The sequence below is a fragment of the Uloborus diversus genome, unplaced genomic scaffold (assembly GCF_026930045.1).
Source record: "Uloborus diversus isolate 005 unplaced genomic scaffold, Udiv.v.3.1 scaffold_188, whole genome shotgun sequence".
Classification (NCBI taxonomy): domain Eukaryota; kingdom Metazoa; phylum Arthropoda; class Arachnida; order Araneae; family Uloboridae; genus Uloborus; species Uloborus diversus.
In genome coordinates, this window is record NW_026558338.1 from 232,528 (window position 1) to 246,876 (window position 14,349).

Sequence of the window (14,349 nt, forward strand, 5' to 3'; positions counted from 1 at the left end):
CAACCTCGAAGAATCGAGATCTGGTGCTGTCAAGTTTAACTTTATTAATTTACAGAGATGGGCCAGAATATTCTTTTGCTGGCTGGGCCAAAGTCAGCCAGTCTGCCCCTGATGGTAGCTGATTTGAGGTAGTTGTTTTTTTTCAGCAGCTTGCTTATTAGAGCAGCTTTACTCTACTAAGTTTGTTATGGTCCCATTGATTGGTTGATAGGTTCAATTCAGTATTGAAATATATTTTGAAAAAAAAAAAAAAAAACAAGATGTATCATTTATCTCTTCCCTATCTATATTAGTAACTTATATTTTATTCTCTTGGTCTTTCTTCCTGCTAGCTCTGTCCGACTCCTCGGGCTCATTCCAAAATTTTGATAATTCTGCCGATACAACTGACCCTGCCCAAATGAAGGAACTGATTAAAGAAATGTCTGAAATGAAAAAAAAAATGGAGAACTTGGAGAACAAGTTCAAGGAAGAAAAAAGTAAACGACAAGAATTAGAGAAAGAAGTGAAAGACATGAAGAAGCAGTTGGAGACAAAAGACAAAGGTACAAAAAAGCCTTTTTATTCCAAGATAAAGTTATTCTTAGCTCAGTTTGTTGAAAAGTTTCCAATACTGTTTTAGCTCATTACAGATTCTTACGCAGACAGAGAAAAAAATAATGCCACTAAGTGTATGCGAAAGGGAACAATGGGAACTAAATTAAATAATAAAACTTCAACTCTTCTGACAAATGCAACCTTTTTGAAAACAAGGGGTGATCATTTCTTGTACCAGAAGTTATATTTTTACACAAATGTCCGTTTACCTTTCCATACCTTTTATTCGTTTTGAATATTGTGGAAAAAGAACGTTAATGGGAGTTACTTGTCCCCGGCGAGTGTTTTTTCCAGTCTAAGTGGGCGTATTTTACGTTAATCGCTTATTACATATATAAGTGTATGGGCAGTTGTCTGGTAGGGCGCAATGTCTTGTCCCTGGCTCGTTGAAAGCTTAGGAAGATTATTCCATTTCTTTTATTTATTTGTTTCTCTGTAAAGAATAAAATCACACACATTTAATGACGCTAAATCATAGTTATTTATGTGGAGGCTTAATACAGGGGTAGGAACTGTCCTAAAATTTCATATTTCCCCCTCAAGTTCTTGAAAATTCAAATTTTGTCCTAAAGTTTTGAATTCATTATTTTATTCCCTACTTGCGCTAAAAAATAAAATTCAACCTAGAAATGAAACTTTTCGTTATGATATGCCTATATTTTAGAATAAAATAAACTTGCTAGATCCTAAGAAATTTTCTCTAAAGAAAGAGAAACCTATGCAACTGCAGCTTTTTTGTTCTGGTGAAGGAAGGGGGGGGGGTGCAATTAACCGAAACATATGCTCAGTATAAAGCTGTAGTTCTTATCCTTACTTTGTATCTGTTGAAGTCATTCTTCTTATGCAGAAAATATATAAAAATAAAATAGCAAAGAAAATAAAAATAGCTGTGCAGCTAATGTTGCAGAAAAGCAAAAATGTGTCAATCGTGGGGGAGGGGGGGGATTCCCTCCTTCTCTGAAATTGCAGTTCTGTGGTCGAGGGGGTGGTGATGAAAGGTATCGAAGCTGATTGAAATAAAATAAATACAATGTGTTGAGTTAGAACCCAAAAATAAACACTTGGTTCTAAAAGTATATTTAGAGCGAAACCAAAATGCTTCTCAGAATTCCTAGTTCCATGCTGTTCTATGCTTTTGTTTTGCAGTAATTTTTGGACACAATGAAAGTTATTAGGATAATTTCTTGCATCTATCCTTATCAATAGTATTCCCATAGGGTATAATACTCCATGTACACTGTATACTCTCAAACATTTTTTAAACAGATAGCTTTTAAACTCGAGCTTCTGAAGTGTTACTGACACTTTAACCATCCAATATTATTCAGCTTGATTATTTTTTAACTCATGATTTATTTTAATGATATGAAGCAAAAATCTTTATTTTGTTGTTTGGACCACAAAGAGACAAATTTTTTGGGCCATGATGAGACGTCTCATTGTGGCCCAAACAGCAGTAAGCAAGTGTGGATTACTTATCTGCTTCTTGTTTTAGTTTGCAAAAACAAAATAACATTAAAAAAATAGGCTAGACTTAAAGATATTTGTATTTTAAGTAATTATTACCAAGTGAACTTTTTATTTTACTACACAGCTTTTTAGAAAACAAAACTAGAAACCTGTTAGGTGTTGCCAAACATGGTACTTATTTCAAAGTACTTTATAGTTATAATTAATATTTGGCATTTATTATGTCATTCTTTTCTTGTTTTTAAATCCAAATGATTTTTTTTGCTTACTGTTTCATATGTAAGAAACAAGCAGTTTTAAACACTTAAAATATGCTTTACGTAAACATAATGTTTCTTTGCAACCCGGGGCCTGAGTCAGGTGATAGGCTCTTATTACTCTGGTTGTAAATAAAAAATAAAATATTCTTTTACTTTAATTTTCTTTTCTCTGTACTGAATGAAGTTTCTGTGAATTAACTAGCTAAAGGTACTTTTTTTGCAAACTTTATGTAAAAATACAATGATTATTCAGCTGTCCCATAGTGGACCATAACCGAGCCACAGTGAGACACTTTTCAACGCATTTAACTCTTTTTTTTTTTTCTAACATTAAATGAGCTAAATTTGGTGCAATATACTATAATTTGATACCTTTAATATACTCAAGTATGTTTCTGTGCTTTAGAACGCAAAAAATATGTATTCTTTGTCTCATTGTGGCCCACCCTCCCCTATAGTTTAATGTGCAGGGACCCATTTAAAAAACGTATAATTGATAAAATGTATAACAGAGAGAAACGTGTGAACGGTGCTTCAGCTGTAGCAATCCTTACTAATATCCTAAATGTGAAAGTGATTTGTTCCTTTGTTACCGTTCTAAGCCTTAACTACCCCATACTTGCCAACTCTACTGTTTTTACGGGAGACTCCCGTTTTTTGCTCCCATGTTCCGATTTCCCATTTTTTACCTTTTTCTTCCTTTTTTGCAATCAATCATCAAAAGTTTCACTTTCTTCTCAATAGATGGCGCCCTTTTCTAGTCACATACCAACATCAGGGGAAAATGATTTTTCCAATTTAATAACTCATTTCGTAAAAATTTATTTTCGGAAGCTTTCCATGTTGCATGTTCAAAGAAACACATGCTTTGCCGAAAATTGCCGCAGATTTCAATCCCTTTCCATCTTGAAAATATTTCCATTATTTTGAAAATTTGAAGTTATTTTAACATGTGATACCCTATAACTACTTATTTTATATTTGGTTTTCATAAAAAAATGATTTCTTTTGGGGGATATTAGTAATTAAATTTTTGTAGCAACTTTTTTTGGTAGAGACTATGAAATGTAGGAAACTTTGAGCAATTAACTCATTATTTGGTTCTCTTTTGCTAAATTTTTTATTTTACTTTCTCTACCGATGAGCTTACATCTGAGAAAAAGCCCCATTTCACTTTAAGTTTAGTATTTATGTTATTTAAAAGCATAATTTAATAATTTTGTTGTGAAATATGTCGCTGGTGAATCATCTATATACCTCTAGTGGAGAATCTCCTGTTTTTTCTACTTCAAAGATTGGCAAGTATGCTACCCAACTGTTCACCCTGAAATTTTGTACACACGTTGTCGGGGCCTGCAAGGTGAACATAAGGTGCCTTTCATTTAGAAAAAAGATGCCATGATTTTTATTCCAATTTTAATGAAAATCATAGAATTGCAAATATCTCATTAAAAAAAAAAGTCATACATGTTTGATTTTTGCGTGTTAAAGAGCCATTAGAAAGCTGTACAGGGGGGAACTTTATACCCGAAGTTCAAGGGATGATTGGGACGCCCCCGAATTCGTCATTTTGAGTTGATTTCATAGTCTGAACCGAGGCTTTTCTTGATTTTTAGACTCATATTGCCAAGCGTTTTAGACAAGGAAGTAGTATTTTCATATTACGAGTATGACGCGAGGCTTATTTTGGTTTTTAAAGATTTAGGTGTTCTCTCGACAGAGCTGAGATTCTCCCGGCAGAAACTGGTTTTTGCCCTGCCCGTGGCAGAAACTGGTTATAAGCGGTAAAAACAGGCAGAAACTGGCAAAAACTGCAAAATGTCTTTAATAGTTTGGATAATTATACTAAATGATACTTGTTGATGTAAACTATAAAATGTAACTCCATTTCATCTCATTGTAAAAAATAAAATTTCTATTACCTTTGATTTAGTTCAGAAATAGCAGATGCTCAAACCACTTAGACTAATATAACAAAAGGACGAGAATCTTGAGGGCGCTTAGGAAAAAGAAGTGGCATACGGATTTAAACAGGCAGTTACTGATTGTCATTTTCTAGCCTATACGCTGCATATAAAGTGGTTGGGATTCAAATTTTCATGTGCTCAAGAAAAAAGCGCCAGAATTTCACTTGTGAATAATAACCAGCATAATTTTGAACGTAACATCACAGCTTTGCAAAAGAAATTGATCCCATTTCCCAAAACTTATTTTTCCAGTCAAGCTTTTATAACAACCCCAGTTACATAGAGAGTCTGTTCAAAAAAGTGGAGGAAAAGTTTCACAAATCTTACTTGTACCTTGATTTTATTCCTGCCAGTTCTGTTGCGAGAATATTCCAAAATATTTCATTTGTGCATATTAAATTAAAAAACCATTTGAATTTTCATTCCACCTTTTCTAAGAGACAACTGCCGAGTACATACAATGTATTATTTAATTTTGAATGTTTTTGTGATTAAATTGTGCTTTGGTTAAAATTAAATTTTTCCATGCAAGTTTTCTGCTGTTAATCAGTAATTGCTTTTATATCATTTTGCCAGTTTCTGCCACAAATGTGGCAGAAAGGGGTTTTTGCCATGTCAGTTTTAACCGGTTTCTACCAGTGATTTTAACGGCCTCGGCAGAAACTTGCCGACCCTGTTTTTCCAAGACAAGTAGTCATTTTGAGAAATATGTTTTGCTGAAAAAAATGCATGAATACTATTTCAGAATCAAAGCCATGAATCTGGTGCAAATGGTTTCATTTTGGGTTTTAGGATTTAACATAATTCATTACTCTGAGTGTAACAGCTGCAGTATTATTTGGAATTTAGTCGCAGCCATTTTACATACAAACGCCCTTTACTTCTCGGCCCTTGCATATTACTCAGTTAACTCTGAACTTGGGGCCAAGATTTCGATTACAAAGATAATTGGCCAGTTTTTCAATTGCCGCCAAGTTTTGACACCTTAGACCATGTACTAAACTTTAGGGTTTTGATGATGTAATGAAAATAATTTTCCAAAATTTGCACTATGCCAGACTCTCAACATTCCCGAACTTGCAAAACACGCTGTGCATTTTTTTTCCCTCCCCATTGGTTAGGAATATAGGTGTAAGCTAATCTTTGCAATCTTCTCCCACCTCGGAGCTGGTTACAAGCAATTTCTTGTCAGAATAATTACCTGTTTGACCTCACCATTTCCGATTGCAGTAAAATATGCCACGCAAGACATATGTGACAAGATAAGTAATCCCAGTTTTTAGATTTCAGTTTTGAAAATTGTTCAATACGAAGCTTTGTAAAACAATTCAATGTGAGGAAGAATGAAAAGTGTGTTCTTACAGATGACCAACTTATATCCCAGTTACAATAGAATGAAAATTCAAAAACCAGTTTTAAAGCTAAAAAATAACAGTTTAAAAAACTAAAAAAACACGCTTTAGTAGCAAAATGAACTAAAAAGTTAACAATGATCTTTGGATGACAAGTATATAAAGTAATTGACCAAGCACTTTTACTGTAGTAAAAAAAAAAAGCGCGGGGGGCTGCCTATTTACATTTTTGCATGGATAACAAGTGGAAGAAATTTGAGACAACTCATAAGAAGCCCCCCACGCTTTTTTCTATTACAGTAAAATTAAGTGTTTGGTCAATTACTTTATATACTTTTTATCCAAAGATTATTTTTAACTTTTTAGTTCATTTTGCTACTAAAGTGTGTTTTTTTAGTTTTTTTTTAAAACTATTATTTTTATATTTCTGAAAAATATAAAGTCCTTATTACTGTTTTTTTCTTTTTTTTAAATTTCAAATAAAATTTAGATACTCAATATTGCTAACACTTGTAACTCTTAAATGATATCTTTGTGCGTGTGTTCGATTTTTATAATGGAATGCATTTTAGTATTCTATCCATTATTTGCATCAGACATTTTGAATACTTTCTGGTAAATTCATGTGCAAACATTGTTACACTCTGCTGCTCTGATTTGTACATTGTAAGTAATTCTAATAAGCCACTGGCTATTTGTCCGACGGGAAAGTTAGACCCTTAAACATACAAATTAAGCTAAAAAAAGAGCTTTAAAAATGGAACTTGATGGATATGACTTCCTTACAACAGATTTAAATTTCAAGTGCTTTGACTTTTAACCCTAACTATCTCAAAACATTGGGAAAATTTTCGAAAAATTTTTTTTGCTCTAACAATATCTGTCCACTGCATTGAAAATTAGGCACCACAGATGCAAAGCACTGAAAAAAAACAATAAAAAAAAACAAAAAAAAAAAAAAAAAAAAACATAAAAAAAGTGCTTAAAAAATTAAATAGATAATATTGCATCAAAAGTAATATTAAAACATTTGCAGGTACTGTATAAACATTCAGATTTTAAAAATTTAATAATTTTTTTATAAGCTAGGTCTGCAAGATCACAGTTCAATGACTATAAATTTTCAAAGAGCCTTTGACCATGTCTATAATTAATATCAACGCTTAAGTCATTCTTTACACTAAATGTATATAGCAACAAACTTTCTTTCGCTAACAACATATTAAGGATTTATTTTTTTCACTCAAGATGTACACTGCAATTGATACAAGAAAAAATGGCATAATTGAACAGTTCAAATTCCTTGTGTAACTGTAAAGCAAGCTGAGATATTTTCTTTAAACGCTGGAATGTCTCGAGAGATAAATGTTGTCAAGTTTTTGAGTTAGTACACAGCATTGGGTGGTTTTGTCGTGAAAGGAGGACGTTCAAGGCATAAGTTTATCTTTTCACTTCATAGACATTACAGTATAGCATATTTTCTTGCTGCAAAGTTGTTTTCAAAGTCTTTGAATTTCTTGTCAGAGTTATAATTTTTTAAAGTAAAAGTATAGGCTGAATTTCCAACGAGTTTTGAAGCAAAAATTAAGATGTTTGTGTGACAATATTTCAAGATATACGAAAACAAAAAAGAAAGGTCGTGTGATTGCCGGCTCTTTCGAAAAGGAAATAGTTTGTGCCTTTGAGGTCCGAGAGATCTTGCTGACTCATTAACTGGAAGCGACCGGAAAATGAAATGCAATGTGTTTCATTTAATTTAGCTTTAAGGATTCCCAAGTTACCATTAATAGCTAAATGGTGTTTTCTAGCTTGAAATCAATTATGCAAATTATGAAGTATTGGTGACAAGTTTTTTAAGCTAATCACACAAATGGTTTTACACCTGTGATATTTTTCATGAAAATAACTTATTATATTAATTTCAAGATGCTAAAAAAGTATATAAGACAGATTCCATGTCGTCTGATAATTTTGTTTTCTCTTGACAGAAATAGAAGATTTGAAAAGGTTCAAAGTTAACAGCAAGAAGAACATAAATACTGTTTACCAAAAGGTCTTCAACAAAAGTAAGTTCTTTTTTCATTAAAAAAAAACTGTTCCTAAATAGAACAGTATGCATGAGGCATCACAAATAAGTCAGTTAATGCTCCATTTTATGAAGCTTTAATGTACAAACACCATCAATTTTAGAAGTGGTGTTGGGGCAAACCCCTAACCTAGCAGCATTGTGAGGATCATTCAGATCATAATCACGGCATTACTGAGCTGCCGGGTTAGGTTTGCCGCCGCGCATATTAGCAAATTGGACTTTCTGGTATTACAGCAGTAACACTGAATAACACTACTACGTAACTAGATTAAAGTCAACTGCATAAATGAGTTTAATGTTCACATTGAATAAATGTTCAATATAAACATTAATTTGCATTTTATTTTGTCACAAAATACAATTTCTCTACGAATATAGTTTTGGACAAAATCCACTACCATCTAAGCGATGCAACGTTTGGTAATTTTTTTTAAACATCACGACGGAATAAGATCCTTAAACCTTGTTTAAGGGTTCCAGTGGCATTTTTTTTTCAAATAAAGAGGATAGCTTGCTAAAAGGACGATATTTCTTTCTGCTGTTGTATCTTCCAATTCCACTTTGACTCGTTTTGCGTCACAAAAGAGTAAAATGTTTTTTAATCTTAAAGTGATACTAATACATCTTTCTCAGTGGTGCGCTGAATCAAAATATTTGAATTATGAATACGGGTCATTCCGACGAAAATGGTTTCTTTCATGTCCGGCACTTTTGGATTTTTTAGAGAAAATTTGATGGTTAATATGAATTAATCATATTCTTTTCTTTATTCTTTATGTAATTTTGTATCATGAGGTAATTTTTTGTTTTTAATATTTTGATTTAGGAAGTTTTTTAAAAATAACTATGTTAGTCAAAAAGGCAAAATCTTGATGTCCCAGCTTCTAAACAGTGACAGTTAAAAAGTGATTTAAGTAATTGCTTAGATGCAATAACAAAAAAAAAATCAATTATATTGCAACACCTTTATTGTAACAATTTAAACATTTTTTTTTTGAGAAAAATCTTCTTTCAATGAAAATACAGGGAATTTACAATTGTCCCTACAGTTTACAAATTTTGAAATGTCCGCTCTGTTACAGTCATTAAAAAATAAAAAAAATATTTTTACAAAAAACTCCATGTTTAGCTAACCCTAGTGGATTCAACAATCAACAAGCAAGGAAAGACTCACTCTTAGTTTCCGATAGTAAATTTGAGTAACAAAATGTCCACTATGTTACATAAATTTTGCTAATAAAAATTTAAAAATAAAATCTAAATTACATATAAAGTAGTAATTTTATAGTAACTCTTTGCTATTTTAACTGTTACTTTATGTTTAGGTTTAGAAAAAATTTTTAAACTAATTATTTGTCCACACTGTTACATGTCCACTCTGTCATACTTCTTGTCTAACAGAGTGGTCAATATTTATGGAAATAGTAAACAAGTACCATATGCTATTGATGTTTTTCAAAAAGCGTAGCTTAACAAATTTATAGAAAAAATGAATTAAATACAAAGTTTTACAAAATGAAACATTGTCTATGTTCTCTGCTTAAACATAGAGATTACTTCTATCATGAATAATAGTGTCCACTCTGTTACAGAAGTACTTGAACTGATTTGATTGTAATTTTTTTTAAATATTTAATTTAAAGGTTAATTTGCATGGAACTACACAATTACCAACTTGAATAATCCAACTTCAATCTTTCTCCAAGTTTGTTTCATATAATAATCTAACTTTTGCAAATGATTTTTCAAATTTTTGAATTTTTGAGTAAGATAATTAGCAATAAAACTTAAACACGCCTTTTACAATGACATTTTAAGCATTTGTATGAAAGATATGTTCCATTTGTTTATATTAAACAAAAAAAATCAAAAAATAATTGAAAATTTTGAATTTGTTGCTGTTTTTAAATGTGTAACAGAGTGGACAAAATCTATCAGTTCTGACAAAAGAACTGAGAAAATTGGATATAAATACCAAGTTGAGCTAATTAATTTTTATAGTTCAGATAAATTAAACCCTTTTGCCATTATTTGACATTAATTTTTGTGGGATTAGATGACTTTGAAAAAAAAGTTTTGAAAACTGAAATGTACCATGTTCACCGGAATTACTCACAAATTTAATGATTGTATACATTGGCATAAAATCCTGAATTATTAACTGTTGGGAACTCCAAATAATATTATCAATTCCTTACGTTTATTTTGATATATTTGGCTTCAATTAAATCCCTATTTTCTTTTAGCGTGCAAAGTCACAAATGCTAATTTAAATGATTGTGACGTATTTCCGGGTCTCGGACGCGAAACGACGAAGCTCCTTTTTCATTTGATTGGCCGCCGTTCTAACATCGGGAAATACGCATCTCAAATGCATGTCTTGAAATCCATGCAAATGGCTCTGGCTGGCTGGAGTTTCGCCTCGACTTATTAGGAACACAAGTTCCGATAATTAGGCCGATAATTAACCGTTGACGGCTAATTATCGGAACTTGCTTTCCTAATTACTCGAGGCGAAACCAACTGCTTTTAGTTTTAGATTTGAGCTCTTGTTTATTGTTTAGCAAGTGGTGCATTTGCCCAATGTTCCTCTATATTGCATGTACTGGAGCTTAAACATTCTCTTTTAGTTCATAGTTAAATCTTTAGTCTTTTGACCATAATTAATGAATCCTCCACGGCTGATGAGCTCTGGATTCATACTTTATCTTTTCCTATTTAATAGCTTTTTGCAATTTCCCTTTTTATCGTCATTATTTTTATATAATTTATCTAATATTTGAAATTTTGTTTAGGTAATTTTATATATATCTTTTTTAATTAACATTAGCAGTTTGAAAAAATATCTGTAGAACCAAAATTTTTCTGCGAATGGCTTGGACGTTCGTCTATATTATGCACTAGTGGCACCCGCACGGCTTTGCCCGAAATAGAAAACTAAAGTCTTCTGGTTCGTCTGTATATTTACAAGTAATGTAGGGTGAATTTTCGCGCCAATTGGCTCGTGCCCATGTTACGGTTCCACGTTACGATAATTTCGTAATTTGCTCGTCCATCTTATGATAAATTTTTCTCGGGGAAAATGTTCTTTAAATTGAAATGGAAAAAGAATCACATCGAATTTTCGAAATATCGCTTCGAGGTGCACACCCTCACGCTACAAACTAACTTTGTTCCAAATTTCATGAAAATCAGCCGAACGCTATGCGCGTCACAGAGATCCTGACAGAGAGACTTTCAGCTTTATTGTTAGTAAAGAAGACTGGTAACTATTTCTAATTGCGAATCCTGCCTCAAATGTCGAGGTTCAACGCCTCGGTGTCGAGAAAAAAACCCACCGATAATCCGTGGCAGCGTATGATTTCATTCATTTTACACTTTTTTAGCAGATAATCTACGGATTATATGCAGGAAAATACGGTGCCCTGCCAAGAACTAAATCACGTTTGGTCACACTGAGTGGCTTCCGTATTCAAAACAGTCCCTAAAAATGTCGAGTTGGTTGGACGTCTGTCCCCCAAAACTCTTCCAGTGTTTTCTTGAGCAACATCTTTCTTTCCCTCTCCCCAACAGATGCAGAGTGGTCACAGGCGAGGGTTTCGCCAGCCAACCTCCTTCAGGTGCCGGGAAGCAGCCGACAGTCATCTACGCCACCCTCCTCACCAACTTCCCGGCGCCAATCCCAGTTCTTCAACGTAGCTGTGGATGACACCAAAGACTCCACGGAGGACTCCGATCCCGCCAGCCCCCCTGTCTCGCCAAAATCTCCCGTTCAAGTAAACGTAATTCCGCCGTCAGCCTCTCCCCCAACACCTTCATCTCCAGTTGCTGCACCTTCATCTCCAGTTGCTGCACCTTCATCTCCCGTCGCTGCACCTTCATCTCCCGTCGCTGCACCTTCATCTCCCGTCGCTGCACCTTCATCTCCCGTCGCTGCACCTTCATCTCCCGTCGCTGCACCATCCTCCACCGCACCTCCTCCTGCCCCAGCAGCCCTGCAGGCAGCCCCTGGTGGTGCTCAACTGCCGCAGCCTCGACCAGCCAGGCGGCGCCAGTGGGCGCTTGTTGCTGACCCTGGCCTCATCGTCGTTGGTAAGCGGCAGAGGCGAGCGCCGGAGCGCTACCAGGCCCCTGCAGACTCCCTGCGTAAGCGGGCCAGGAGGAACTAAGCCAAGGACTCTCCAGAGGTCTCAAGACTGTCCATCGCAAAGCTTCTACACACAAATTGAGGTAATTTTTTCTTTCTGTTCATCAACATTTTTTGAGTTAAAAAATGTTTGTTATTGATACCAAGGAAGTTGAGGAGGTGAAGTTTTTAATATGTAGGGAAAATGTACATTCGGGACACATATTCGTAGGAACACGGGATGTAATGTCGCAGTATGTAATCGACAAATCGGGACAATCTCTTACATGATCACTTATCTTATAATTAATTGCTTAATCAGTTGAACAACTGATTTTATGTAACTGAAATATTACACTTCCTTTAGTTTAACTTTTAATTTAGGATGCAAATTAGTATTATTTACCTGATAATGAAGTCAACATATTTTTTTTCAGCAATAATAAATTTGTTTTGTTTTACATTAGTTTTACTTTTAATTTACAATGCAAATCAACGGATTTTAATTTTTCAGAACTATTGAATTTGTTTGATTTTCTAATCGGTTATCATATACAGGGCGTTTTATTTTATAATGCAAATTAATATTTGTCTGCTAATCCAGTCAACATTTAAGTTCACAAGAAATTACGAAATCATTTTTTCCTTTATCTCATTTCTAAAACTTTTTACCTATAACATTAATTATTCGTTTTATATAGCCATTGATTTATTATTATTAGGTTTTTAGTCAAATGTTGTCAATGTAGAAAGGTAAATAAAATTTATCTGCTTAATCGAATAATATTTCTTAGAACCGACAATATTCGAATAAGTGGGGTCGACAGTAATTGCAGATGATTTTTATTTATTTATTTTGATAATGAAAATTATTTCTTTAAGTTGCTATTTTGTCATTTTTTATTGCTTTTGAAGAGACATTAATTGTTTTTTGGCAACGGGAAAAGCAAATATTTTTTTTTTGATATGATGTATTAATTTTAATGAGCTTATTAATTTTAATTACTGTTTTAAAGGAAAAAGTCTTAATGGGAAAAGTCTATTTGCTGTTTTGTTTAAAATGTTCAGCTATTTTTTTGTTTTTTTTTTTAAATAATTTAAAAAATAAATTATGTATATAATTTTTTAGATAAGTAAAGTATATTTCATTCCTAAAAATCAGCTTAAAATATTTAAAAAATAAGTTATTTAAAATTTTCAATTTTAACTATTTTTGAGAATATTGATTAGGTACTAGAAAGTCGAAATTAGTATACGGGAAAGTAGTCTCGTTTAGTTCTGGAAGGAACTTGTTTATATTGCTTCAATGTAAGAATGAGTATTTGTGTAGTTTAGGGGAAAGGTAACTACCGGAACACTAAGAACACCAGATACGTTGGCAAGCTTCAATGTCGTACTATCATTTTATAACGATTAAGTTCTACTTTTGAAATTCTTTTAGAGTGAGCTCTCTCATTTATCACTACCTATGAGATGAAATCTTGAAACACAGAAGATTTGATTTTTTTTTGTTTACTATAATAGTTTATTCCTTTTTTGAATATTTCAGAAAATAAGTCAGATTTTGTTTTTCTTCGAAAATAGACTGGGGAGCGAAACATGGCGTCTTTACCCTACACAATTGGTATCCATTTAGTACCAAAGAATCAAATGCCTTCCATTGTGTGATTGTTTCACTCAGCATCCCCAGTATCTTGCTCAGTCATCCCTGTCTTCGCTTCAAGGTTCAAGGTTGCTGTTCCAGAAGGTTTTTCGGCTCAACTGTTCTATGTGGTTCAACGGATGAGGGCGTCTTGGTCAAACATGATCCCTCGTCACTGAACCTGAACTCTGGGATTGCTCAGTTGATCGACCATCAGCTGATGGTTACAACTGAAAACTTCAGTGACAGACATTTCTTGACTTCTGGTTTTCAATTTAAAAATCAAAGTTTAATAGTAAAATCGTCTACCCTGCTTTTTGTTAAGTAAATCAACTCAATTTAACTTACATATTTTTTTTTTTTGAACTTTCTAAATTTTTTTGTTTACGATTTAATCTGTAATATTGTATGGGAGGCAGGTCCTGTAGCAGGAGTCGGGGGCTCATGGCATGGTGGCATTAGTGCAGCACTTTGATAATTTAATGTTTGTGATGTTCCCATCAATTTTTCTGAGAATATACTCCCAGTAATCCATTATGCACAATATGTTTATGCAATTGCAAGCCATTCAAAAGGTGTGTATTTATTGAGTGTTAAGAACTATAAAGACTTGTAGGGAAATGTGGTTAAAGTAAATGTATTATTTTTGGTCTAGGAAAATTTAAAAATGCAATGACAGAATCTGAATTAGAAATGAAAATTTTTGAAGCTTGAGAGTATACGGCATGAGTCTAAAAAATGTTTATGAGTATACAGCGTATAACCTATAAGAACATCACTGGTCATTGTTTCTTGCGAAAAATTGTTTTTTTCTGTAAAAAAAAAATTATAAATCTCAAAATTATC

General features: G+C 33.2%; 1 protein-coding gene across 1 annotated transcript; it reads left to right on the top strand.

The window, feature by feature from the left end:
* The first annotated feature begins 442 nt into the window (after positions 1 to 442).
* Positions 443 to 13,682, top strand: LOC129233146 (uncharacterized). The gene is made up of 4 exons (XM_054867212.1): positions 443 to 545; positions 7,635 to 7,712; positions 11,534 to 11,827; positions 13,552 to 13,682. Exons 1-4 carry the CDS (start codon positions 443 to 445, stop codon positions 13,680 to 13,682), a joined length of 606 nt encoding a protein of 201 aa, XP_054723187.1.
* Positions 13,683 to 14,349: the final 667 nt, after the last annotated feature.

Coding starts and splice junctions, on each gene's coding strand:
- LOC129233146 (XM_054867212.1), top strand. CDS start 443: ATGGAGAACTTGGAGAACAAGTTCAAGGAAGAAAAAAGTAAACGACAA. Junction 546..7,634: donor GTTGGAGACAAAAGACAAAG/GTACAAAAAAGC, acceptor TTCTCTTGACAG/AAATAGAAGATTTGAAAAGG. Junction 11,828..13,551: donor CCCTGGCCTCATCGTCGTTG/GTAAGCGGCAGA, acceptor CAGCATCCCCAG/TATCTTGCTCAGTCATCCCT.